The sequence below is a fragment of the Rutilus rutilus genome (assembly GCF_951802725.1).
Source record: "Rutilus rutilus genome assembly, chromosome: 13".
NCBI lineage: Eukaryota > Metazoa > Chordata > Actinopteri > Cypriniformes > Leuciscidae > Rutilus > Rutilus rutilus.
Genome location: NC_140218.1, coordinates 25,113,144 through 25,139,942, shown reverse-complemented (window position 1 = coordinate 25,139,942; position 26,799 = coordinate 25,113,144). Strand labels below are relative to the sequence as shown.

Below are 26,799 nucleotides of genomic sequence, written 5' to 3'. Positions count from 1 at the left end.
ACAAAAATATTAAGGGAAATTATGAGGTAACCAAGCTAGGGCAAAACAAATCGGACTTTTAAGAAAAGAAAAATGATTCAATACAATGCTCTTCCGGCTTTTAGTGAGAAAATGGGTACGTCCGCAGAGGACAAAATCCACTTGTAGTTTGATATATTTTAGCTTAATGTAAGTCTTGCATTCCAAGCTTTTTATGTAACTCGTTTAGCAATATAGTCGTTTTATTTTTAGTACTTGCTTATTACCATGACTTCTGGAAGAAAAAAAAAAAAAGGTGAAAACTAAAAAAATGGAATATTCATCCTTACACTATTTTATATAACATGGAGATGATGATTGACAGGACGAATTGTACAAAATAAATGCATAACAGAGATAAACAGTGCGCTTTTTTTGTTACACAGCTCACCTGTGGTCAGTTGCTGCATTGTAAAGTTGACAGATTTGTATATTGGTTGATCCAAAGAGATGACATTACAACAAACCTATTTACTTATTGTACAGTACATTGTACCATTTGACTTTTAATGTGTTATGTTAAAATGATTAAAAGACAAACCCACGGTTTCATATTTCTGGTGTCCTTTTTTAAGCGTTTGATTTCCTGTCTGCAGCGGTGGGTGAGGGTGCGAGAAGAAACGGGCTGGTTATGGCTGAAAACTGCCATTCGCATACCATCCAGCCAGAGCAGGAAACCACACCACAGCGCACAAATGAAAAGACAAGAACGGCTCAATTCCAAGTAATAAAAAACTGAGCTATAGCCAGGCTTAATTATAAAGCATATCTCAAACCTATACTTTTACATCTCAAAGAGTTGTTTTAGGCCCAAAATTCCCACCAACAATACATAATTTCTCATGTGAAAATGACTTAAATCTGGAGGAATTTGAGGTTTTACAGTCTTGTCTTGCATTCCAAGAACTGCTAAGGACTCGGACTTCCTATTCTTCTGAGAAAAACACTCAGAACGGCCGAATTGGAGAAAACGGTCATTGGCGAACAAAACCTGGAAGATATTTCAAATGTCAACATATTGGCACTTTTATTGTTTTATACATTATAAATGGACATTCTTAGAGAAAGGGAAAGAAAAATTAACATGCTTCTGCCTAAAACAAAGACATAATGGGGACAAACAGCTCCACACAAAAAAAAACCTAAAATGCAACAATATAAAGCACCGTATTTACACCATTAACGTACACAGACCCATCGACCCCACGCAACAGGAAGAATAAAGTACTTCTGTAGAAAATATATTCTGTAGTCCTTGCATTTATTCATAAAGTCACCTGTGAATTCAGAATCCGCCAAACCAAAAACTGACCAAAGCGTATGATGATGATGATGATGATGATGGTTGAAGACGACAAATGAAGCCAAGGAAATAAAGACCGGTCTATTATGCTATGGTATTTTAAACAACAGAATCTTGCAGCTACTTCACTTTAGGTCAGAATTTGGGGGACCTAAAAATTATATAACCATTTAAAAATAAATAAATAAAAAAAGCACCATGGATGCAAGCAAATATACTGCTACCTGCTGGGCATTGCACACATTTGTGTTGATACCCTTGCATTTTGGGGTAAATCCACCAAGATACATCCGTTTGTGGCTACAGCAATAGTCCATAGGTGAAATACCACCATCAAGGCATGAGAAAAAGAGGTTTAAAAGAAAAATGCCATGTCAAAAAATGACTTATGTTGTGAAGTGGGAATATGCTTATAAATTGTAGATTTTGAAATGGACCTGTTCAAATGAAATATCTAATTAATGTGACCATAAAAGCAGATCTTTTTTTCAATGGCAAGGAACAAATGAACAGAAATAAAATGATACTGCATCGTTATAAGAGTATTTTAGGTCTAATGACCAGCAAGCACAAGGAAACAAGGAAATCTACTTCTTTTTTTTAATGTCCTTGCATCATCATGTCTTTACATCCCATAATTCCAATCCATGCCAACACAATGACCACAAAGTGACCACACATTCACACAAACACACACACACACACACACACACACACACACACACACACACACACACACACACACACACACACACACACACACACACACACACACACACACACACACACACCTCAAGACAACAAGCATTCAAGAACTCAGTTCTGAATCAAAGACATGGGAACAAGTTGAAATTAAACGTTATATTAAAAGGACACAAAGTTAATTTGTAAAATGATATAATATGCAATTAACCCTCAATGTCTTCAAAAGGATAAGACCCAGCACAAAAATCCAACATCCCCACCCAAACATAAAGAGAAAGTCAATCGACACACTTTGGCCCATGTTGTGTGTGCAAAAGGATATACAGACATTAAAAATGGAACTGTTCATGTTGTTTCTCTACATCTTTGCTGAGGCAGAGAGCAGGACAGAAAGGTTTTGAAAACGGTGTACAAAACACATCGCTGTTCATTCCTCCAATCCATAGGGGGGCACTGCTGCGCCTCACGCCAGCAAATCACACACGTCAGTGCTTGCTTCACAAAACAGAAAAGAAAAAAAAAAAAACACGGGAAAAAATAAACTGAAAGAAATATTTCAGTCGATTTTGACTGCGGCGTAAATTTTCCGTATGAACACGTATGCGGCGTAGAAACCAATCGTTCCCGTTAGCAGCCAGAAAGACAAAACCATCAGGGTTGTGTAGCCAAAATACAGCAGAGAGGGAATGAACTCCACAATGTCCAGCTGAGGGAGGAAGAAAGAGACAACCATGTAAATGCTGAGTACAACAAACCAATGAGATAAGTGTGCAATTGGAAACTAAAACAGACAGATCTCAATCTTCGACTCAATTTAACTAGAAAACGTCAAACTATTTTAATTGACACTGGCTGCGTCCGAAATCACATACTCTCTTGAGTGGGTACTTATTTTCAGTAAGTAATCACTTCACAACCGCTAAAAAAAAAAGTTCTATATGGTATGAGTGTGTGTAGTATGAATGTAATCCGGATGTACAACATTCGCCATGCTGTTATCATCATGTGACAGACAAGCGTCAGTTGCGCCGCTTCATCGCCATTCACAAATCCTCTCCCGTGGCCTCATGGGATAGTAAAGTGTCCATCATATGCAGGCTTCAGAATCCCGCCGGAATAGTAAGATTACTGTGAAGAAATCTTATCGGACATACTACTTTTGTCACATACTTTTTTTCACCTAATATATAGTAGGGAAGTAAGCGATTCAGAGGCAGCCACTGTATCCATCTCTCGTTTTTAGCTTTTGCACTCCAAACAATTTTAATATAAATCGTTCTCAGATTGCATTTGTGCTCCATTACTACAGCAGACAGTTTCAGATTGTTTCCGGTCGCCCCAAACAATCTGTCCATCTTCCATTGGTTGGATAAAAAGGTAGCCCCGCCCCTCAACACTACTGGTTGAGCAAAAAAGCTAAATACAAAATACAGAATTTTGTCCTGTTCAGATAACATAAAATGTAAATAAGCCCCCAATAAATTAATGTATTACTCAATTACATTATTCATAGACACAACTTCCATAAAATCCCCAATGTTCATGTGTGTGTGTGTACGATTGTGTGATAAGAAAACAGAGCAGACTCAGTCTAAATACTGTGTACAGTGGGATTTAATCTATTCTACAGTTAATACCACTTTAAGCTTAAAATAATGTTGTAGATTCCCTCTGCCGTTAAAAATTCTTAAGGTGCTAGATAGGAAAGACACTACAGTTAATAAAAGAGGTCTCCTGTAAACCACTGATGTAAAGATAGTTACCTTATTGACAAAATAGAAAACAGCATAGACTAGGACGTAAAAGGCAGAACCTCCGGACACGAGAAACGTCCTCCACCACCATCGATAGTCCTGCAGGGGGAGGAGCCACAATGATTGACAGGTATTTATTCAATGTCTACTGACAGTCAGTGAGCTCTGTTCAAATTCTACTGGATTAAGTGTGGATACCATTGCCATTTTTGTTTAGAGATGATTTAGCATGCATGGTGGCCATTCAAATGAAGTGACCTTTGCTTTTGTTATCATAACTCTTAATATTTGCCTATTTATCTTCTGTAGGGGTGAGTGTATTTGTGTGGACAGTGTGTCAAAGATAATAGACCTCAACCGGTACAACAGGAACAGCAAATAAATGGCACAGAGCAGCACTTTGACACACAAGGTGGCCAAAATGTAAACTAGAGAAGTTCTTAGTGTGGATTTGTGGTAATGTAAGAATCACATCTGAACTATACACCTGTGGTGTTTTGTTTAATGTATAACTACACATAACAATAGGCAAATATTTACTGCTAGAAGTACTAAACGGCTCAGTTCCCTTTTGTTTTACGATCATACACCTACCTCAGCACAAAGCTGGAAGTACACCATCACGATGCTGATTTGAGAGCAGGAAACAACAAGAATTATGAAGACAAGGAACAGGAAGCCAAACAGGTAATAAAACTGGTTTTCCCAGATAGCCTATAAGAGAGTATAACACACCACAATGAGCTGATATTCATAGACTCGCTGAAAAACATCAATACAGAAGTACATTTAATATGTTATACTGGATGTATGCACTTTTAAACGGTGTAGGTTTGATTCAACTTACACTAAAGATGAAGAAAAGCTCTATAAACATGGCGCCGAACGGGAGGATTCCCGCCATCAGGATGCTAAAGGGAGAGAGCAATACAATCCCATTAAGCATGCGCTGCTAATCAACTATTCACAGACTAACAGAGCGCCACTTACCCGACAAACTTGTTCATGTACCAGCGCTGCTCTGGGACCTGACGGGGGATCTGATTGGTACGAACTGGATTGTCATACGGTTGTTTCCGGAAACCGAAATAGTAGCCCAGGTAAACCAGAGGCATAGAAATACCAAACCACATACACAAGAGAGCCAGCATTGTAGTGAAAGGCACCTGAAATATGAGAAAACAAAATGGCAGTCAGTTTACAAGAACATTCAAGCTGAATAAGAGGAAATGGCTGAGGGCAGCCATCGACTTCCACAGTAGAAAAAAATACAATGGAAGTCAATGGATACCGTCAAATGTCTGGTTACCAGCAATCTTTAAAATATCTTCTTTTGTGTTCAACAGAAGAAAGACACTCGTACAGGTTTGGAACAACTTAATGGTGAGTAAGTGATTTTCATTTTTGGGAGAACTATCCCTTTAAATCAGTCTAATGATTCCTTTACTGAGTGAATCCATCATCAATAGCATCATCAATCTAACGTATACTACAGTTTAATAGTTTGGGGGTCAAGAAATTAATACTTTTATTCAGCAAAGATGCATTAAATTGATTGAAAGTGACAGTTAAGACTTTACATTGTCACAAAAGATTTCTAGTCTAAATAAATGCTGTTCTTTTGAACAATTCTACTCATTAGCCGCGTTTCCACTGTCGGGCCAGGGCCGGGCCGTGCTAGTGCGTGCCAGGGCCAGTCGCGTTTCCACTGTCACTTCCGGGGCTTGATCGGGGCTTACTCGGGGCCAACGGCCAGGATTTCTGGCCCGTCGAATACCTTGGGCCAAAGCGGGCCAGCTCGGGCTAGAGGAGTGGTTACCAACAGAGGAGGAGTTTACCGTTGGGAGACGGCAGCGCCGGATGATTCTGTCAGCATTTAAGACTTAAAAATAAAATAATTTAAATCGCGTTCATGTTTGAATGCCTTCTGTTTGTGATGCAAAAGACTATGCGCGCTAGCCGTTACCATAGTAAACATAGTAAACGCTTGAAGATACGCATAGTAAAAAAAAAAAAACATAGCGAACGCTTGAAGAAATCAGACCAATATTAAAGGCTATCACAGTCATGTTTTTATTTTATCTGTCATAGCCTACGTCTCGTCTCTTTAAACCGGACTATCAAAAAATAAAGTAACTTTTTTTTTCGGGAGCTTCCTCTGTTTCTCTGACTGAAAATATCTGTATGGGAGTCGAGAGAGTGCTAAAGCTCCTCAGATCGTATGGCATTTATTTGTAGAAATTATCATTTTTTCTAAATGTGATGTAAATATGTCCTGTAACTAAGTTACCAGATAAAGAAACAGACGCGACTGAAAAAGTAAGTGTGTCCTCTTTCTTTTGTGAAATAGACCTAACCGTAATTTATTTCTGAGTGACTAATGTGCAATTTTTACATAAATTAATTCATTATGATCAATGTATCACTTTTTATTGTAAACCTGTGGTAAAACATCGATGCTTGGGTTTTAAATATTCAAGCTGCTAAACAAACAAAAAAAGCTAGCAAACGGCCGCTTTTATCGTGTTTGTTTTCAACGCTGTTTCCAGTGATTTCTGAATAGTTTTCTGATAAAACTTCCATTTGTTGGTGAAATGATGGGTTAGTGTGACGTTGTTCCAGAGAGGCGTGTTACGGGCGTGTTTTAGTGAAGCGCTGTGGAGCTTCTGGCCCGACAGTGGAAACGCATGCCCGGTGCTATTGGCCCGAGGCTATTAGCCCGGCACGGCCCGTTTAAAGCCCTGGCCCGGCCCTGGCCCGACAGTGGAAACGCGGCTATTGAAGGATCCTGAGGGAAAAAAAAATATTGAGCAGCACAACCGTTTTCAGCATTGATAAGAAATGTTTCTTGCGCAGCAATTCCACATATTAGAATGAAGATACTTACAGCGCCAGAAGAGTGCTCTCCCCAGATGAAACAGTTCAAAACAAAACAGATGCTAAAGACGGCGGCTGGGTACAGAGTTGCCGTCTAGAAGGACACACATACACAATGTCTTTTATTTCTTATTCTTCCAGCAGGTGTAATCTCCAAGCTCAATTATTTTGATGCAACAAATGTTTCAAGAGTTTGTACTCACGCAGAAAGCCCCTTTCTTCCATCTGTGGCCTTTAAGAGTGCGGTAGAGTCTTCCTGCGAAGTATCCTCCGAACAAACTGCAGGACAAGACATTACGCAGACAGTTCGAATAGAGCCGCGTATGAAATTGCTAAATCTGACAAGTAGTTTTTATTGTGCATTTACCCCATGAACATGAAGAGGAAGCAGGCTGTTGTCATGAGAGCTCCTCGGCTGGATGGAGACAACATCCCCAGCATAGCCACAACTACAACACACACATGCACAGTTTCATTGTACTTAGAAGTCACGTAACAAACGTTTAAGGAATGAACATTCAACAAGAAAGGGATACATGATAGCACTTTATCAAAGGGATTCGAATTCTGTGGAAACCTGCAGTCTTCTGGAGTTGGACGTTCCAGGATTGTGACGGTACCAAAATTTCAGTAGTCGGTACCAACAGCAGTAAAATGTGGTTCTCTGAACATATTTCCATACTAAAAGTGATGGAAGTAGTTTAAAAATTTGTTTGTTCTGTCCGTTGGTTTTCGCGGTCAATCATCAGTTTCCGATTCAATCATGCAGTTAAATATGGTTGTCAATCCAGAAACTTTGCAGTGTACTTAGCAGCATGAAAAACTTAACTTGTATTCAGATTAGGGGTGACCCCCCGAATAGTCGAAGATTCGATTGGAGGAGCCTGATTCGACTACCGATCTCACGGTCGAATCTTCGCAGAGGTGTTATGAAACGAGGATCATGCCACTTTGGCTATATGAGGGCGCTCAATGTCTGATTTTCTGTCAATAGGTTAATATTCAGCCTATTATGATAATGCTGTATATAAAAATGTGCAAAGAAAGAAGCTATTAATAAATATTTTTTAACGTGCGTGAATAAATCAAAACACCCCGTGACAGATTTAAGTTTCACTTTCAATCCGTGACCGACAGAGGAGCGTCTTGGCGCCAAGGATTTAAATCTTTAACAATGTCTGGGATAAGACAATCTAAAGTGTGGATGTACACCATCAGAAAGGATATTCTCCAAGGCTGGATTTAGCATCAGGAAAACCATGATCGCACTTCTGCCGGCCAACGTTAACAAGTTGGTTTTCCACAGGACATTCTAAAATGCTTAACGTAAAAAAAGCTTTTAAAGCGCTTAAAAGGCACTTTAACGTGGTTTAATTTAATTTATGCTTCATACTTTAAGAAACCATACTATGTGCAGATAAGCAAATTAACCTAGAATATGAACGCAATGCGTTCCTCCCATAGTAAAGCGTTTTCTTTACATAATTTGATATTTTAATTTAACTATTTTAGGAGATTAAGTCGTTAAACGTTTTTCACGTTAAGTATTTTAGAATGTATTTTATCCGCGCGCACAAAAGACTCCAACGGACACAGAGTGAAAGACTGGATTTGTTCTCTCGATCAGGTATAGGGTACAAGTGAGTTCAAAACTTTTCAGCCGGTTCTAATTTGATTTTTGGAGGCTGTGAACATTTTTAGCTAAAAAGACTGCCACTCCAGTTTAGCATTTATTGTTGTTTCTGCAGTTAAAAAGACAAAGTTGAAAATTCTGGCTACTATCGTTATTTTAATAATTTCTTTATTTTTGTTTTATTTATTGATCTGTCAGGGTTATCTAATCTAACTACTTGTGGCTTGTGTTTTGAATATATGTTCCCCTGCACTTTAGGCATTTTGCACACATTTGCTCATCTTGTGACTTGATTCTGATTTATTTCGTTTTGTATTTTTATTTATTAGAAAGGTATATTCTGTTCTAATTTAATTTTGTAAATTAATTGTTTATTTTTTCAGCGCATCGATGTTGTGCTGTACTTAGAGCCTGCTCGCACAGGTAATTTAGCCGATTTAATTTGATTTGCATGTGAAATGCAAATCCTGTCTGCAGTGTGGCCTTTCTGGAGTTATTTGTTATTTCTTAGTTTTATTGATCCAAAATGTTTTTATACATTTTCTTCTATATCTTTGTGTGATTTTCTGTACATCGCAGCTTTGAAATGTTAAAGCCATACACATGATTCGACTATTAGTCGGGGACACCCCTAATTCAGATTATGAATGGGTATTAAACAGAAAACAAGAGCCTCCCTTTATAATCCAAAGGGCAAGTTAATTGAATTCTTTGAAAAATCTAAAAAACTACAATTTACATCGTATTTACTCTTTGTTGGTTATAATGAAAGGATTTGCGAGTGTGCGGCACACACCGAACAAAACCAAACCTTCTGACTAACTTCCTGACTAGCACCTCTGATAGGCTAGTGTGACCGCTTGTAAAAACACGCAGTAAACAGAAGCCCTTGACGCTCAGAGAGTGCTCAAACAAACACAAAAGTGCTTGAAAGTAGGGATGTGAGCAATGACTCATTTTATTAACATTAAAACTGAAATTTTGCAACCGGCTATTCAAATAATCTTACCCTAATTAAGTCTAACCCCAATTCATTTTAAAATGTAACATTAACATGACAGCAATTTAAACGTAGCGTTTGTAAAAATATAAAGCAAAACATTAAATGTGTAAGAAAAAAGTAAATGACTGGTATTTCCAAGTTGACTAGCAGTGCGTTTAACAACAAAGGAGTGGATGCAGATTCCATATGGCCTAGTCATTAGCAATTAGCTAAAACAAAACAAAAAAGCATAATACTCACAGATAACAATGAGAATCATGCAGAAGAGCTGGATGCCAGATCCCAACAGGGAGCTAAGTATCATGGGATACTGAGGTGGGCGGAACACATCACCATGGACGTTCTTCCAACCAGATTCCTCCATTGTGTCCTCCTATTAACAACAAAAAAAGAGAGAAAGAGAAAGCACTGAGATAAAATGATATAAGAGATGAATATCAGAGTGCAAGCAACCAATCAGAAAGTAGCATCTTACAATATCATCTTCTCTGTTGTAGTTGGCAATGTCCTTCCTCAGCGTCCTGATGATGATCATACTCAGGATGCCTGCAGGCAAACACTTACTTAGATGACATTGCAATCGAAAAGTGCTTCGAAATAAACAGTTTGAAGATGAAAATCAGTCACACCTGACAGAAAGAACACCACGACTACAGAGTTGACGATGGAGAACCAGTGGATCTGCACGTCACTCATGGTGAGGTACGTGTCCCAGCGAGACGCCCATTTCACTTCACTCTCCTACAATGAAGAGAGCAGCTACTTGTGAAACCAAACAAAAACATGTACAGCACAGGGAGATGTCTTGATGGAGGCGGCGACGCGTCTCACCTCCCAGCGCACAGAGTAAGTGAAGAGAATGCTGTTCTCTTTGGATGGGTCGATCTCCTGAGGGACGGGGGCAACCGTTTCAGGTAATGTGCATGTACCTCGCTCATCTGCTTTTATATCTAGAACATGTGAGAGAAGAATTCATTTAATGGTAGTAAACAATAATGGTGATAGTGTTTTACATGTATACAGTACAATATTTTCAACATACTATAAATAATACATTAAATGAATAAATATTATTTTAAATTAAATTAATTTAAATAAATATAAATATCTAAAAACTTCAAAAGTTTCTTCTGCTCACCAATGCTGCACTTATTTGTTAAAAAATACAGGAAAAACAGTAACATTGAGAAATATTATTACAGTATAATACCTCTTTTCTATTTTAATATATTCTAAAATGTCATTTATTCCTGCGATTCCTCTGAATCATTACTCCAGTGTCACATGATCCTTCAGAAATCATTCTAATATGCTGATTTGCTGCTCAAGAAACATTTCTTATTATTATCATCATCAATGTTGCAAACAATTGAGCTGCCTAATATTAATCAGAAAACCTAGATACTTTTTTTCAGGATTTAAAACATTCAAAAGAACAGCGCTTATTTGAAATAGAAATCTTATATAACATTACAAATTACTTTACTTTCACTTCATCAATTTATTTGTGTACTAGCTGAATAAAAGTTCTGACCACAAACCTTTCAAATGGTAGTGTAAAATAGAAACAGAAAGTAGTAAACAAACGTGTGTATTTATATACTGTAGTGACAACTTCAAGGAAGAACTGTGTAATCATAATTGAAATATAATTAAAATTAAATCTAAAAGTTATTCTAAAGAAAAGCTGGTAGCACTTTACAACAAGGTCTCATTTGTATACATACAACGAGCTATATATTTGTTACAGTAATTATTCATCTTTGTTAACATTAGTTAATAAAAATACAACTGTTCATTGTTTGTTCATGTTAGTTCACAGTGCATTAACTGTTAACAAATACAACATTTGAATTTAATAATGTATTAGTAAATGTTGAAATTAACATTAACTAAGATCAATAAATGCTGTAGAAGTGTATTGATCATTGTTAGTTTATGTTAACAAAGACCGACACCGAAAAGCTTTTTTCTGTTGTTGGACCCATCTATCCAGATTTCTTGATTTGTGCAATTTTAAATTTCACTGAATTACTAGTGACTTACCTTCTAATTTGACGCTCTTTGGCATCACCTCGAAACGTACAACTCTGTAATTGTGTTCGGCATCCTCCTCCACCTTTTCTTTGTGGTAGTACAGGATGAATGATAGATGGTTGTGCAAATAGAACTACAGAAGGGAACCAAACAGCATGTGTCAACCAATCATGAAAAATAACTTCTTTTTTAAGAAACCAACAGCCATTTGTATCTATATTAAGTTGACAGACACAATTTTCTGTTATTAAAATCAATGTCAATAAATAAAAGATGATGAGTGGTTGAGGTAACAAAACTAATTGCTTACTGTCTACATATTTAAACTGGCATAAAATTGAGCTAATGGGAAAAGATGCTCTTCAGGTTTACCTTGTTATTTTCAGAAAAGCCGAGCCTGTAGCCATGCTCGAACTGAATATCCTTCAACGTGTCCTTCTTCTGGTCTTCTTCCGTTCCATCCTCTTTGTTGGGATAAAGCTCCAGCCGTGTGGCCACAGGGAGGTTATCTGCAATGCTGTTCATATGCATGACCTATTAATCAAACTACTACTGACAGCTTTAACTTTACAGGATAGGTGAAATATGCATACATTAGAACATACAGCATAAAACATTTTTTATATTCAAAAGTTTATAGTCTATAAGCTTTTTTAATGTTTTTGAAAGTAGTATCTTATGCTCACCAAGGCTGCATTTATTTGATCAAAAATACAGTAATATTGAGAAATATGATTACAATTTAAAATAGCCATTTTCTATTTTAACCTATTGTAAAATGTCATTTATTCCTGTGATGTAAAGCTGAATTTTCAGCATCATTACTCCAGTCTTCAGTGTCACATGATCCTTCAGAAATCATTAAAATATGGTAATATATTATGTTAAACTGCTGCTCAAGAAACATTTCTTATTATTATCAATGTTGAAAAAAGTTGTTCTGATTAATATTTCTTTGGAAACCTTGATACATTTTTTTTTTCAGGATTCTTTAATGAATAGGAAGTTTAAAAAACAGCATTTGATATAGAAATATTTGTAACCATGTAAAAGTATTTACTGTAATTTTCAATTAATTTAATGCCAAATAAACATTTACTTTTGAATGGTAGTGTATATAATTTTTTTTGTAAATTACATTGTTCATGCAAATCACACTGGTCTAAAATACATTTATTTGCACAGAGACTTTTGCACTGTGCATTTGAAGAAAAAAAAAAACAAGCTTTTCAGGAAACCACAGAAATCAGCACTTTGTATGAAACACGAGCAGAAAAAAATTGTGTAAACTGATGCATTGCAAGAGACTAAGAAAGAACGTTGTGCTTTCATAAATGCAGAATGGCGTCAGTAGAGGAAGGACTCACAGGTGGATATAGTACTCTTCTTGGATGCGCTCGGCTAGCAGCTTGCTCTCCTCCACGGTGAGTTTGATGGGATCATCTGGCTTTTTACACAACACCTCACATTTCTTGTCCAGGTTCATGAGAACCGTGTAGAGCGTGTTTACGATACGGTCCCCTCGCAACACCTCACCTGGTCACATATCATGTCACGTTAATAAGTCAAGTTCAACTTTCTAACTGCAAGCGTTAGTTTTCTGTCACCTAGCTATACTTAAAAACGTCAGACATGGTCAACTTACCAAGGTTCTCTGCCTTGTAGACGATGTCACCAGGCTTACAGAAAGGAAGTGAATAGTACTCATAGGGCAGCTGGGTTCTGGAGCTTGTCAATTTCACAGCCTGGTAATTAAAAATAGGTATATGTTAGAAACACCAAAGCACAAATCTAGAAACCTTCGGAGAAGGAATCTGTGGAATGAAGGATAATGATTGTGTCAAACACAGATGCATGGATCTAGATTGATAAGAGCTGGGCAGACATGTCTGAGGAAAACAGGTGGTCAATACAATAGTAAATGGCAATGTCTAGGGTCAAAAAAAGAATAACAGCAATGAACAGGAGTAATTATGACTGAGTAAAAAAGTAACCCCCTTTTTTTGCAACTCAAATAGAAAAAAAAAATTAGGCCTCACCTTTATTTCAACAGGGCTGTTCTGGTGGAAATTCATGGGTGCAACCCCAGGTACATAAAAGGGTGTTACTAAAGGCAGCGTGGACACCAGTAACAGTGTCCACATCTCCTACAAACACAAAAAAGACACACAAAGTCTGTAACCTTGTTGCAGTGCAAAAACAGCACACTGACAGTCAACTTGTTTACATAGAAATATACATCCACATGGAACCGTTACTAGGGTCGGTCAGTGCAGTGCTGAAAAAGAAAATCCATATTGTTGAGCTCTGTTGTTCAATCAGATAATGAATGATCCGTAAACCACCTCAACAGTTAAACAAGGTGAATCTGAAACAACCTCTAAACAATATTAATACAACTGAATAAACAGCTCCACCTTTATCCAAATAAGCAATTTGAGGTTGTTGTTATTATCTATTACACAGTTCAAGTCCTCAGATTTAATTGGCCCAGCATTGTTTCAACAGATAATGTGAGCTATGTGGAGCGGACGCGTAGTGGAGTTTGCCATATTAAATGCATAAAAACTGCAGTGAAACAGAAGTAAAAACAGATGTTTTCTTCCGTATTGTTACGTGCTTCTCAGTGAAACATTTTCAAAAAAGAAGAAATTTTGTGTTGTAACTACTAAAGAATCTATGCATTAGTTGTTGATAAGATTTTGAGATGTGGTCGTAAGAAAGGGGCGGGGTTTAAGCAGACTAAATGATTGGAGAAGTCCTGCATTCATCACCGAGAGTAGTCCGCCGTTTTCACTGGAAAGTCTAGTTATGACACTCATTACCAGGTCAAAAAGAATCGTTCACATTACGACTTTAAGCAAAATCACACTCACACATTTTATTATCACAAAATACAATTTACACTCAAAATCAATAACGTGCCCATTTATTTACTTAATTTGTAAGTTGTCGTGTAATATACATGTATAATATGCCATCATTTTTTACGTCCTGATCACAATGTCGGGGTTATTTTACGATGACGACCCAATATTTCTTACAATATTACATTAATAGTATCCAAAATCTTCTTGTTAAGCCGAAACTCTTTTTAACTGTCCACAAGTGTCAAAGAACACAAATCACAAACAGTGTCATCCGGCAAGATCAAAACATTAATACATTCTGGAGATAATTTAGATAACAACTGTGAATTAATCACTTTATCATCATCATCATCATCATCACATTTGCTTTGATTGCGAGAGGCAGTGAATGCTAAAGCAGCGCAAACGCATTAGCCTGCCTGACAGACTCCATCATGTGATGCTGTTTACCATGAAACACAGTCGCGTATGTTCGAGTAAAGAGAGCTGTCTGCTTCATATGGCTTAGGTGTTAGATTAACTTAGATGAGGACATTAACTCTCACTCTTCGCAAACACTCGATAATTAGCTGCCTGCTAAGTGTTTAGGCTAGCCGGCTGCTTTTCAATCGGCATCCACTGCGCGAAAATTGCAAATCATATCATAAGGCACACTCACAAGAAGCAACATGAAACAACGTGGTTTAAAGCAATTCATCTCTATCCGTGTGGAATTGACCTTTTTGTGAATTAGAGCAACAGAAGAGACTTTAGCATAGGTACTCACCATCGCCGCCGCCATCTTGAATACACGTGTCATTGCGGACGTCACAGGAAGGATGTCAATGCGTCATCTTGCTGCTGTCATTTCACTCTCAAAGCTTACAAGGATATTGACACAAGAGGGAGGCAACATTTTCAAAGGTTTCAGGCTTTTAAAATGCAATTCCTATTACGAGGCATTTATAATGTAATTCCTAATTTCCCATATGCAGATTTTATGTCCTTACTACACTGCGTACCAGATGTGGCCCGGATCTGGGCAGACACTATGCTGCTGTCTGGGTCACTTTTTCTTTTCTTTAATGGTCTTTAATTCATTATCATTAGTAGCCTTATACAATAATCAAGCAATAGCAATGAATGGATCATAGACACACAAATTTCCTGCCATATGATTTCAAATTCTGATAATTATTAATTATGCATCATAGAAAGTTTCTCCCCCCCAGTTACAATAGACCTTGTGTGGAGATAATTATGCTTAGAATATTTGCAAAATGTAGGTTTTTGTGAGTCAGCAACATAGGCTATATACTAATAAATACGCTCATTAAACATAAGTAATGTGCTGATGTGTGGAAAACTCTTAAATTAATAGTTATGTCTTAATGTAATTTTCCATGGTCTTGTAAACTTTAATAAATGCAACAATAAAATAATTGAACAATTTTGTAGAGCTATTATGAGAGTAAATGAGATTTTCCCTCTGTGCCAGACTCAAAATTAAATACATTTATTTGTTTTGTGTACTAATTGTAACAACATATACAAAAATAGCAACAGGATTATTGTGCTTTTTTTTTTTTTTATAGGGAACTCCGCAGAAGACTTTACATCAGGGAAAAGTGTATTGAAAATCTGCATAATCAGCATTTATTTATTTTTTTCCACAAATGAGATGAATGTTAATGAAGCCACAAATGAGGTGCCTCAATGCGCTTGCAGGAAATCATAATGAAATAAACGAATGTCACATTTCCTTTACTATTATTGCACAAAAGTTCAAACAAATATCAACAAAACCGAAGAAGTGAAAGCAAGACACATATCAAACATTAAATAGAATAGCTTCAGGCTTGTAAAAGTACCAAAGAAACCTAAAAATCTTCAAAAACCAAGCATAATTTACAAATGCATAAAATCACAATACACAAAGACCTTTAATACAAGTTCAAAACTAAAGAGATATTCATAACTACCTTAGGCATAGATGTTTTTCTAAAATGTTTGGAGCAATGATTCAAAATCGATTCAATATCCTTTTGCTGAACAAATATATTTCTATACATTTAATAATCCAGAATAACTTATTTGAAACCTAATGTAGGTTGAAGTTTTAGAATTAATCTTCTCATAAACAATCAAAACTACAATTTATTTTAATGCTCTTAATGTGTATTCACAATGGCAATACGCATAAACATATAGTTTTAAAATACATCTGACATAAGGTTTTTACAAATAAATCAGGAAAAATGGTTTTATATTAAAATGATAAATTCATATAACTTTTGTTGTGCAACACTCAGTAAGGCAAAGGGCACTGCATGATAGGAATATAACTGCTATAATGAGATTTTGAAATTATATTCATTTACATGTCATTTAAATAACACATTATAACAATTCACATTTGATTTCACTACATATGTATAAAGTCAACGGGTTGGGAGGGATTTGATATATACGTGTACATTTCTTTGAAAGCTCCTGATACGAGGGATTTATGCAAGATGTCATGTCAAAGTGTGTGTGTGTGTGTGTGTTTGTCTCAAGGCTGCTGCTGATACTGGCTCTCAGTGGCCGTGTAAAAGTCCTCCAGTACACTCTGCAGGTACTCAAAGGTGGGCCTGTCCTCTGGCTTGTTCTTCCAGCACTCCAGCATGATGTCGTAGAGCTCCTGAGGGCAGGAGTCCAGACGCTGCATACGGTATCCTCTCTCCAGAGCACGGATCACCTCTGGATTTGTCATACCTGAACACACCGTAAACAGGTAAATGAGTTCGCTAAGTTTCTAGCATCTGCTGTTACCAGAAAGTTAGTTTTGGGTCATTCTTTGGAAACTGTGCAAAATTTCAGGGGTTTTCTCCCCTAAATTGTGCTTTTAAAATAGCTATTTATAATAGTTATTATACTTTCTCACTTCAAGACCATAGCTAACTAATATTATCGCACCACACCATATTATTGGTCTTGTGCAGAAAATTAAATTATTTTCGAATATTGAGTTTGACAATGCCAAAATAAGGGTATCCATTTAATGAAATATGATAAAGACGGAAGCGTACTTCTGTTTGAACCAGGTGGTCATAAATAGGTCACTTCCTCAAGATAACAGTAAAATCAAACTTTTAGAATTAGTTTGAAATGTCACTGTATAACTAAAACTTTGAACAGAACTTTTCTTATTCTATATATTCCACATGTAGTGATGATGAATGGGGATTAGCAAATATTCCATTAAAAAATACACTGAAAAGTGAAATTCATTAAATACACTACCGTATGTTCAAATGTTTGTGGTCAGAATATTTTATTTTTGAAAGAAAGAAATATTTTATTTAGTATGAATGACAGTAAAGACTGTTTTCAACATTGATAATAATAATAAATGTTTCTTGAGCAGCAAATCAGCATATTAGAATGATTTCTGAAGGATCATGCTGAAAATTCAGCTTTACCATCACAAGAATAAATTACACTTTAACATATATTCAAATAGAAAACTATTATTTTAGAAAATTATTATTTTACATTGTAATAATATTGTACAATGTTACTGTTTTTACTGTATGTATCAAATAAATGCAGCCATGTTGAGCATAAGAGACTTCTTTCAAAAAAATATTTAAAAAAATTGTGCAGATGGTATTGTAAAGTGAGTTTGTTTCACTCAAATAAAGGTCAATAAACAGTTATATGAACTCGACTGATTACATTAAGCAGAATTTAAACTGATTTAGTTACTAGAATTTGCTAATTAAATGCAAGATATATGTGTAAGCTGATATGATGTCTAATTAATGTTTTCTTTACAAAGTTAAGTTTTAGTGATTTTGTAAGTTAAGTCACGATTTTGAGTAGTTTAATTTAATGTAAAAAATGTTAAGGCCTAAATGATTTAAGGCATTCGGTTTCCTCAAATTATTTGAGTTGAGTTAACTTGAGTTTGCCAGTGTAAAATCAATCAAATAATAGTGCAGGATCCTGTTAACTGCTTAAATAGTAATAATAGGGACACAAAAAGGAGGCACGAATGGCACCATTTCCGGAGAATGAAGCTTTTAGCATATTCACGGTGCATTGAGGTGACCACTAACCTGGGTACGGTGTGCGACCATAGCTGATGATTTCAGTGAGCAGAATGCCAAAGGACCACACATCTGATTTAATGGTGAAGGAACCATAGTTTATGGCCTCCGGAGCGGTCCACTTTATAGGGAACTTTGCACCTTAGGTAAAAAAACAAACATATTAACACAACTTCCGCTGGCAATAACCTATATTATGCACGCATTTGTCCACAAGTTACCAACTTATCAGACTAACCTTCTCTGGCAGTGTATTCGTTGTCCTCTATGATACGGGCCAGTCCAAAATCAGCGATTTTACACACTAAACTCTTGTTGACCAGGATGTTGGCAGCACGAAGGTCTCTGTGAATGTAGTTTCTCTGCTCAATGTAAGCCATGCCTTCTGCTGTCTAAAGTCAGGAAAAAGCACCAGGTTTAGCTACTTTTAATGTGTATGTACTGAGTCTGTGTCACTGAGAGCAAGGTTAGACAGCAACAGGTACGATAAGCTATAATAAGTGTGTGTGTGTGTGTTCGCGTGTGTGTGGTCCTGGTAAACCCATGTTGTGTGGACCAAATGTCACCACAAGGATAGTAATACCAGAAATCTTTGACCTTGTGGGGACATTTTTGGTCCCAATGAGGAAAACAGCTTATGAATCATACAGAATTAAGATTTTTGAAAATGCTAAAATGCAGAAAGTTTTCTGTGATGGTTAGGTTTAGGCTTAGGGAATATAATATGCAGTTTGTAAAGTGTAAAAGTCATTATGTCTATGGAAAGTCCCCATACAACATGGAAAACAGTATTTGTGTGTGTGTGTGTGTGTGTGTGTGTGAGACCTCTTATCGGTCATTGCAGATTCACATCAGTCTTGTTAAGTGCTTGCAATTCTCTTCCTCTTTCCAACCCTTTTTTTGCAACCATTACACTTGTTTGAATGAAACATCGATGCCAATTCTTATGTCGTACTTCCTCAACCCCAATATTTCTTAGAAATATTTTATTATAACTTTCTTATTACCTGATTCTGAATAAGTATTTTACAGTTTTAAAGAATCACTTGCACAATAGAGAGAACAAACTGATATTATCTTGGATTAACAGTGACAAAGAGAAAAAGGAATATAGATTGTCATGTTAATGACAGTCCACCCTCTCTCTCTCTCACACACACACACACCCATGTACACAAATATTACTGTCTGTCGGTTATCAAATTTGAATATTGAAATCTAGTAGGACAAACCTGTCTTCCACAATAAGGGAACATGTGATTCTACAGTATATGGGGGAGGAAAGCACATTAACTGAACAAATGAGACCTTTAAAGCGTCTCACCTGAGCTGAGAAGTCAATTAGCTTGGGCAACTGGAGACGATTCCCTTCATCGCTTTTAATAAAGTCCAGTAAACTGCCTGAAAAACACATGTACGCACAAACAGATAAATAATAAAGATATATAAGGCTATGCAATATGCATTGCACATTGAAGTGGCTAAAGTCACACACACACACCTTTCTCCATGAACTCTGTAATGATGTATATGGGCTCTTCTTTGGTGACCACAGCGTTGAGACGGACCAGTTTGTCGTGCTGGAGGGATTTCATTAAGTTGGCCTCCATGAGGAAAGCTTCCACAGACATACTGCCAGGCTTCATAGTCTTCACTGCCACTTTTGTGTGCTTGTTGTATGTTGCTGAGAAGCAAACAGAGACAGGTTTCACTAGTATTCTTCATTTTCACTTATTAGTGTTTACTACCTGCTCAAAGTCTGGCAGAACCCTGTGGCTGGGTTTCAGATCCAGTTTTTTTTTTTTATGTGCAGCTTTTAGGTGTTTTTTCTGAGGTTTGTAATTAATGAAAAAAGAAACTGTTACTTTCTTTGTATTTGTGATTCATATATAGAATACTTACATTTTTATCCAATGTATTTTCTGTTTAGAATATTAATATATTAAATATTAATATATAATATAATATTGTAAATGTTTATATGTACATAGTAATTTATTAAACTCTAATATTAATATATTTTAAATAATAATTATAATAATGTTTTATAATAAACAATTCCTTCACCAAGTAATATAGTTCATTACATGCAGTGTAGCAATGTATGAAGCAAGTCACTTTCAAACCAAGCAGCTTTCTGTTGGTCAACGTGGGAATTCACGATACCAACTTGAACATGATGCGCAATCTGTGTGGGGAATTTTTCAGCAAACGACATCACCAATTCATAGTTTTCACGTCACGTCACATTCTGAAATGAACGCCCACCTGGAGGGCAAAACTAGGCTTTCCTCCATTACCCGCCAGTCATTTTTTCCAGGTTTGTATTAAGAACCAATGATGTAAGACGTGATATTGGACACCTCGATATTTAGTGTACACCTCGTTGATGATGCGTTCCAAAGACCAGTGGGCGGATGAACCCAGAATATAAACGCAACAAGCGTTTGTCCATAGAAAACCATTATAAAGAAAACAACCATTTAGCACGTTGCGTTCATATTCTGAGGTGTGTAGCGAGTTTGATCTTTTATAGTCACTGTTTTAGTACATTAAAGCACTTTAAAGTGTTTTTTATAGGCGTTTTGGAATGTCCCGTTGTTTTTAGTGATTGAAATACTGTAGCAGGTGCATTTTTGCTGTATATGGATCTCAAGTCCCCAAAACGTGCATTTTGCATTTTCTTCTTTTGAGAGGTGATCTAAATATGTGTGGCTTAAAACGTTGTGTGGATGTTTTGCCCTCCAGGGATCCACGCCGATCACTTGACTGAAAACTATGAGTTGCATTGATTCCTATTGAAATTACTGTATTTCGCCCACGAAATGTCACTGCACAATGGAAAATATGACTGCACATTAACTGTATTACTGTATTATGTGAGTTTATTGGCATTTTACTGCCAAGTCCTAAAGATCCATTTTATTCCTTTCCTATATTTTACCCTGGTCAAACATAGAAAAGCTATCGGACCCTACTAAACAACCCACGCTGCACGTGACAGACACATAAGACAAACATATAACAGCAAGCTGTATGCGTCTTACCCAACCAGACTTCTCCAAACTGGCCTGCTCCCAGACGTTTATCCAGTTTCAGGGACTCCCGTGGGATCTCCCAGGCATCTTTCTCCCAAGGTTTCTGAGGTTTGGGACTCAGACAGGGAGTGGTGAGAGATTGGCACAACCCATCGCTCTGCTCTGTAGATGTAAATGTTTGTTGAATGTAAACCAATCGAGTGAACAATAAAATTCTCGCCTAACACTAAAAATAAAAAAAATGATGTCTATAATCCAATGAAATGTGATATTATGTATGTTACAGTAGTCCACATCTTTGCATTTTGAACTTACTCTTGTAGTGGGCAACCAGATCCTGCAGGGTGTTGAAGGTGATACGTGGGGAGATATAGAAACCGCCATTATCCAGTGTGCGGATCTTATAATGCTTGCAGGTGTCTCCAGATTGAGAATCGCAGTCTTTGACAGACAGAGAGTAGCTTCCTGAGAGGAAGAGGTACATGTGTTTTTAAGAGCAGATAAAAGACCTGGTGAATCAGCAGCTGAAGTAAAAATGTTACAGATATAAGAAAATAACACTGCTTATGCTTCAAGATTACAGCTTTGACACTCTGGACGTACCCTGGGTGGTCTCACTGTCTCTGATCATAAAGGATCCGTTCTTGTTTCCAGAGGCCAGCAGCTGTCTCTCTGCATCCTTTCTGCTGACACCTTTAAAAAACCAACTGAGGAGGAGAGATTGAGAGAGATTGATTACAGTGGTCAGAAGTAAAAAATTTTTTACAAATTACTAACACCCACGCAGCTGCGTTACCTTGTTTTCTGAAATGCCATGCCAAACTAATAAACATTTTTAAAAGGATCCATACTGTGAAATATTGTCACTATATGAAATGAATGTTTTCTGTTTAAATATAATTTAAAATGTACTTTATTCCTTTAATTACAAAGCTGAATTTTCAGCATCATTACTTCAGTGTCACATGATCCTTCAGAAATCATTCTAATATGCTAGAAACATTCTTATTATACATATATATATATGAATTCTCACAACAACCTTTACCGTGATATCAGTGGCACCACTACAAATGTACACAAACTATATTTACTCACTCTTCAGTTTCCAGAGTATCCTTGGCAACATAGTTACTGGGGATGAAGCCCTCTTGACCACTGCTGAGAGACGCTGCTTTCCACCACTCACCTGACCTAAACACAACAGCCAATGACTCAGTCAATCAAAGAAGCGAGATATACAATCAGACAGAATAAGAGGCCTACTTACTCCAGAATGATTCTGAGTCTGTCTCCTTTCTTGAAGCCCAGGTCGCCTTCATGCATTGCTTCATAGTCATACAGAGCTATGGCAATGTTCTCCGAAGCTAAAGACAAATGGAATATTCAGCGTGAAAGGGCTGCGATCACACATTCACAACAGTTCTGCTCTTCGCACGTTTATATGTCGAGCAGTGAGCCTAGCACGCTTCTTCTAAGGTTAACCACAGTGAGTGTGTATTTTTAAGCAGTTATTTTAAAATGTAATGCTAATCTAACTTTCTAAATTAAATGTTCTAGAAATCAAAGACGCTTTCACTTACTTTCTGTTCCAGGATTCGCTGGTTTGGGAGGCAATCTGTTCTGTAGATGGAAAAATACGGTGCAGCATTTTAGACACCAAACTAGACATTTCAGTTCTCTTTTCTGAGTGTAAAAACAGACTCATCTGAGGCAACTTTCCAAACAGAGGGTTATCTGTTCAAACAAATAAACATTTCAAACTCTTTTTATGGTTAATATGCAAATCAGGTGGAAGCAGCTAGAAACCATCCAAGTGCAGAGCTACATGATAAATGATGCATATTTAAACATGTGAACACTAAATTTAGACTACAGCCTTTTTTATCACATACTTTCGCAATATTCTATATCATTCATAAGCTTAAACACTTCAAATTCATCCTGCAAAAAATGTTTCGGATTTTGCATTGCGATACAATGGAAACAGTATTTTAAAAAGCTTTTAGCGGGCTTAACACAACTTAGTTAGACATTTTAGGGTCCAAATTATTTGTAAAAATAGATATTTTGCATAAAATACAAAATGTTTATTGCACTACATTTGCTTTACAGTAAACGTTTTAACCCTTTCGTTTTTGAAGCTGCTTTCACTTCTGCAATAATCTGCTGAAGTTTAAGTTTAAGCTTCTTTAAAAAGAGACCAACCGTTGGTCCGTATTCCAAAGCATTCATGAATTAAAACCATTTAAGTTCAGATCTGTGCTCAAAAAGGTGGGTGACAATAATAATAAAAAAAAAGAGTTAGGCATGTTATGCAAAGTCAAGATGATATTGTGCAGCTGTACCTCAGAGATATGTTCACAACACCCTCTCTAAGAAAGTGGAAGTACAGTACGCGAAGGCACAAAATATGCTGAAACAACTAATACTGATGGTTTAGCTCATCTCAACTCAGCACTTTTTCAATAGAAGTCATGATCAGGAATTACCCGAAAAGATTTCTACTCACATCCTTGTTCCCAGTCGTGGGGTCTTTGGAATAATGTGTTGTCAGGTTGCGGTTGTCATCATTGCCCATTGATTTGCCAATAGGATCCTGGTCCGGTTTGGTCCCCACACAGCCCATGTTGAGGCCTGAAGAGTTCACCACAGAGGACACTAATGCAGGTTTATTCTTGTACAAGTAAAAACAAAAGAGCCATTCCGAAATAGAAAAAAATTATGCAAATCATGGGTTGTTCCCTCCAAAACAACGCCCATTTTTGTTGCTCAGAAAGCATGTATGGTACAGATTATGATGGGAAAATGTCTGTAATGTGCCATACAAGGCTCAGTATGTATTAAACATATAGCCAACAAGCAATATTAACCTAAATGGTAAGTGGTGAGATGATACTTCAGATTAGAATTTCCAATGTCGTCATAAGCAATCATACAGTAAGTAGATTGTAGAGACCATCACTGGTCGCTACAATCTATTTAAGCTTAAGATTATTTTGGGAAATGCAGCCATGACTGATAAAAGTAGTGAAAGTCGAAATAAAAGTCAGTTTCTCGTGCGACTTCCACGTTGTAGGCTGCAGTTCTCACTCGCCTGTGGTTTTGTCATTAACTCGCTTACACATGCACATGCGGAAGCTACTCAGTGGAAACTGTGGTTGGTTGAGGCCTAATGTTCAAAGCCGATTTAAATCAGCTAGCCTTAACACCCCAACATATTTCTGAGTAGCAGAACTTAGACATGAGAAATTAACCAACCGAAACGCACAGAACTGCCTCCATCACAAACAGATTTCCAGCTTGGTTGATTGCTGGAAGAAAAAAGCAACTTTTGAATGAGAGGTGAACGGAAAACGCACGTTTCTGAGCTCTTCGGCCTCTTTATGATCGCCAACTTGCATCTTGAGTCAAACAGCAGCAGCAACGTGCTGTTATAGTGATGTTGGTTTATGTCCTTTACGGTTTGATAATTAACTCACGCACCTTCAGTCAGGAGTCAGGACACACATGACCTCACACAAAACCACAGCCAAAACACCGTATTTCATATTAATGGAAAGTCTGTTTGTCCTGAAGATAACCAGGATACAGACGTAAATAGTAAAGATGTTATATGAGGGTCATTGTAGCTGAGTTCTGTTGAACACTGAATTGTAATTCATGAACAGCCTAGTAAAGTTTACGCAATTAGTTTAAGAAATATGTGATGCATTACGAACTTGTTTCCCTTAGCTTGCTCACCCATGTTCTGCTTTCTCTTTTAAATTTTGAAGTGATACTTTGGGTTTACTTTTAATTTCAAATGCTTTTTTAGTCCGACTCTTTAAAAGGGTCAGGGCCCCTTGTGACAAAGAAGGGCACTTAATTGTATTGAATGTACTCTTTTAGTGTAGCCTACTTCAAAGTATATTTTCACAAAAACTGTACTTGTGGATAAGTATACTTATTTTGATGTGTTGACAGTGATAGTTTTTGTTTTTCCATACTATGGAAGTCAACGAGGCCCATCTACTGTCTGGTTACCCATATTCTTCCAAATATCTTCTTTTGTGTTCAGCGGAAGAAAGAAATTCATATAGGTTTGGAACAACTTGAGAGTGAGTAAATGATGACAGAATTAAACATTTTGGGTGAACTATCCCTTAGTATAAGGCCTTTTCTTTTAACCCTGGTTTCACAGACATGGCTTACAGTCCCAGACTAAAATTTAGTCATTTAGCAGACGCTTTTGTCCAAAGCGACTTACAAATTAGGACTAAATTAAGCGAGTCATTGTGAAGAGGCAAAAACAACGCAAGAAGTGCTCAAAATACAAAGTTCAGGCATTGCTCAGAGTAGCATAAGCCAGATAAGGGCATTTTTTAATGAGGTTAAGTGCTCACGGAAGAGATGAGTTTTCAGTTGTCTTTTGAAAGTTGTCAGGGATTCTGCATTTCGGATGAGGATGGGGAGATCATTCCCCCATAAAATGCATGTTTGAGCTGTTTTAACTGAAAGCAACTTGCACTGACATTTCTTAAAATATATCAGTGCCATTGTTTTGTCTCAAGATGCACACCGGTAATGTTTCTAAGGCACGTTTATAAAAGCTACTTAATTGTCCTAGTTGAACTAAGGCTTAATCTAAGCCTCGTCTGTGAAACCAGACTTTAAAGTATATTATTTCTGAACTAAACGTATGCTTAAGCGTCCTTCTTTTTCACAAGAGGGGTGATAGCTCTTCAGGCCTTTACTCAGTTTGTTTCCCTTTTAACCTGCTTAATTGCTGGCTTAATCACAAGTACATTTCCTTCTTCCGACTCAGGATCCGATAACCGATCATTCCCGGAGGAAATTTTCAGATTTGCCTTTCGACAGTGTCGCCCATTCCATCCAAAGAATGTTTTGTCCCTCAAAGGCCCAGAGCTCAGACGAACCACCTCCACTTATCCCAGAGGAGCGTGAGGAGACTACAGAACTAACAGGCCTTTTCATTTAACCACACGCATGCAAATTATGAGATATGTCAGTTCCACCTTCCTTCTCATTGTTTTTTGTTTTCTCTCCCAGAAACATAGGCTACTGTAGCCTATGTGCAAACTGTCAGAACGCACCGCAAGCTTATTTACTTCAGCAGGCAAACAGCAAATAGAGAAATGTCAAATGTAACTGTAAAGAGATTTGTTTTTTAGTGTCGTTTTACATGAGGAGATTGATCCTCTGAGGAGGAAGCTAAATATTAAAATGTGTCCTCTGATATTAATATGTTCTGTAAAACTATATGAACTACGGAAGTAGGCTACCAGTATAACTACTAAAGATAAAGCCTGGTTTTATTTCAAAGAAACATGGGGGTTCCTCAAACACATGTGACTGCGTTTAAAATAAAACATGTAGCCTTATTCGAATCTGACAGTTAAGTTACTGCGTTATACATTAGAAATGAATACAAATAAAGAATTTAGAAAAAGAATAAACAACAACGATTATTTGATGGCATATAAGT

General features: G+C 36.9%; 2 protein-coding genes across 2 annotated transcripts in view; both read right to left on the bottom strand.

Annotated features, from left to right (window-relative positions):
- Nucleotides 1–1,028: 1,028 nt before the first annotated feature.
- tm9sf4 (transmembrane 9 superfamily protein member 4) lies at nt 1,029–15,060 on the bottom strand. The gene is made up of 18 exons (XM_084428913.1): nt 14,967–15,060; nt 13,370–13,477; nt 12,976–13,075; nt 12,698–12,866; nt 11,703–11,847; nt 11,340–11,463; nt 10,125–10,243; nt 9,923–10,034; nt 9,769–9,839; nt 9,534–9,666; nt 7,025–7,106; nt 6,861–6,936; nt 6,668–6,751; nt 4,771–4,946; nt 4,628–4,691; nt 4,375–4,494; nt 3,790–3,879; nt 1,029–2,732 (listed from the first exon to the last, which is right to left on the bottom strand). The coding sequence occupies exons 1-18, from the start codon at nt 14,997–14,999 to the stop codon at nt 2,583–2,585; spliced, it is 1,956 nt and encodes a 651-aa protein (XP_084285039.1). The 5' UTR covers nt 15,000–15,060; the 3' UTR covers nt 1,029–2,582.
- Nucleotides 15,061–15,679: 619 nt separating this feature from the next.
- Nucleotides 15,680–26,799, bottom strand: part of hck (HCK proto-oncogene, Src family tyrosine kinase) — an 11,941-nt gene continuing 821 nt past the window's right edge. Inside the window, exons 2-13 of the mRNA XM_084427694.1 lie at nt 23,824–23,948; nt 22,895–22,934; nt 22,582–22,678; nt 22,410–22,505; nt 21,915–22,018; nt 21,627–21,776; nt 21,321–21,473; nt 19,775–19,957; nt 19,598–19,674; nt 18,512–18,665; nt 18,283–18,414; nt 15,680–16,936 (exon numbers count right to left, since the gene is read on the bottom strand). Coding sequence (XP_084283820.1) covers nt 16,734–16,936; nt 18,283–18,414; nt 18,512–18,665; nt 19,598–19,674; nt 19,775–19,957; nt 21,321–21,473; nt 21,627–21,776; nt 21,915–22,018; nt 22,410–22,505; nt 22,582–22,678; nt 22,895–22,934; nt 23,824–23,940 — 1,506 coding nt within the window. The 5' untranslated portion in view covers nt 23,941–23,948 and the 3' untranslated portion in view covers nt 15,680–16,733. The remainder of the gene's footprint in view (nt 16,937–18,282; nt 18,415–18,511; nt 18,666–19,597; nt 19,675–19,774; nt 19,958–21,320; nt 21,474–21,626; nt 21,777–21,914; nt 22,019–22,409; nt 22,506–22,581; nt 22,679–22,894; nt 22,935–23,823; nt 23,949–26,799) is intronic.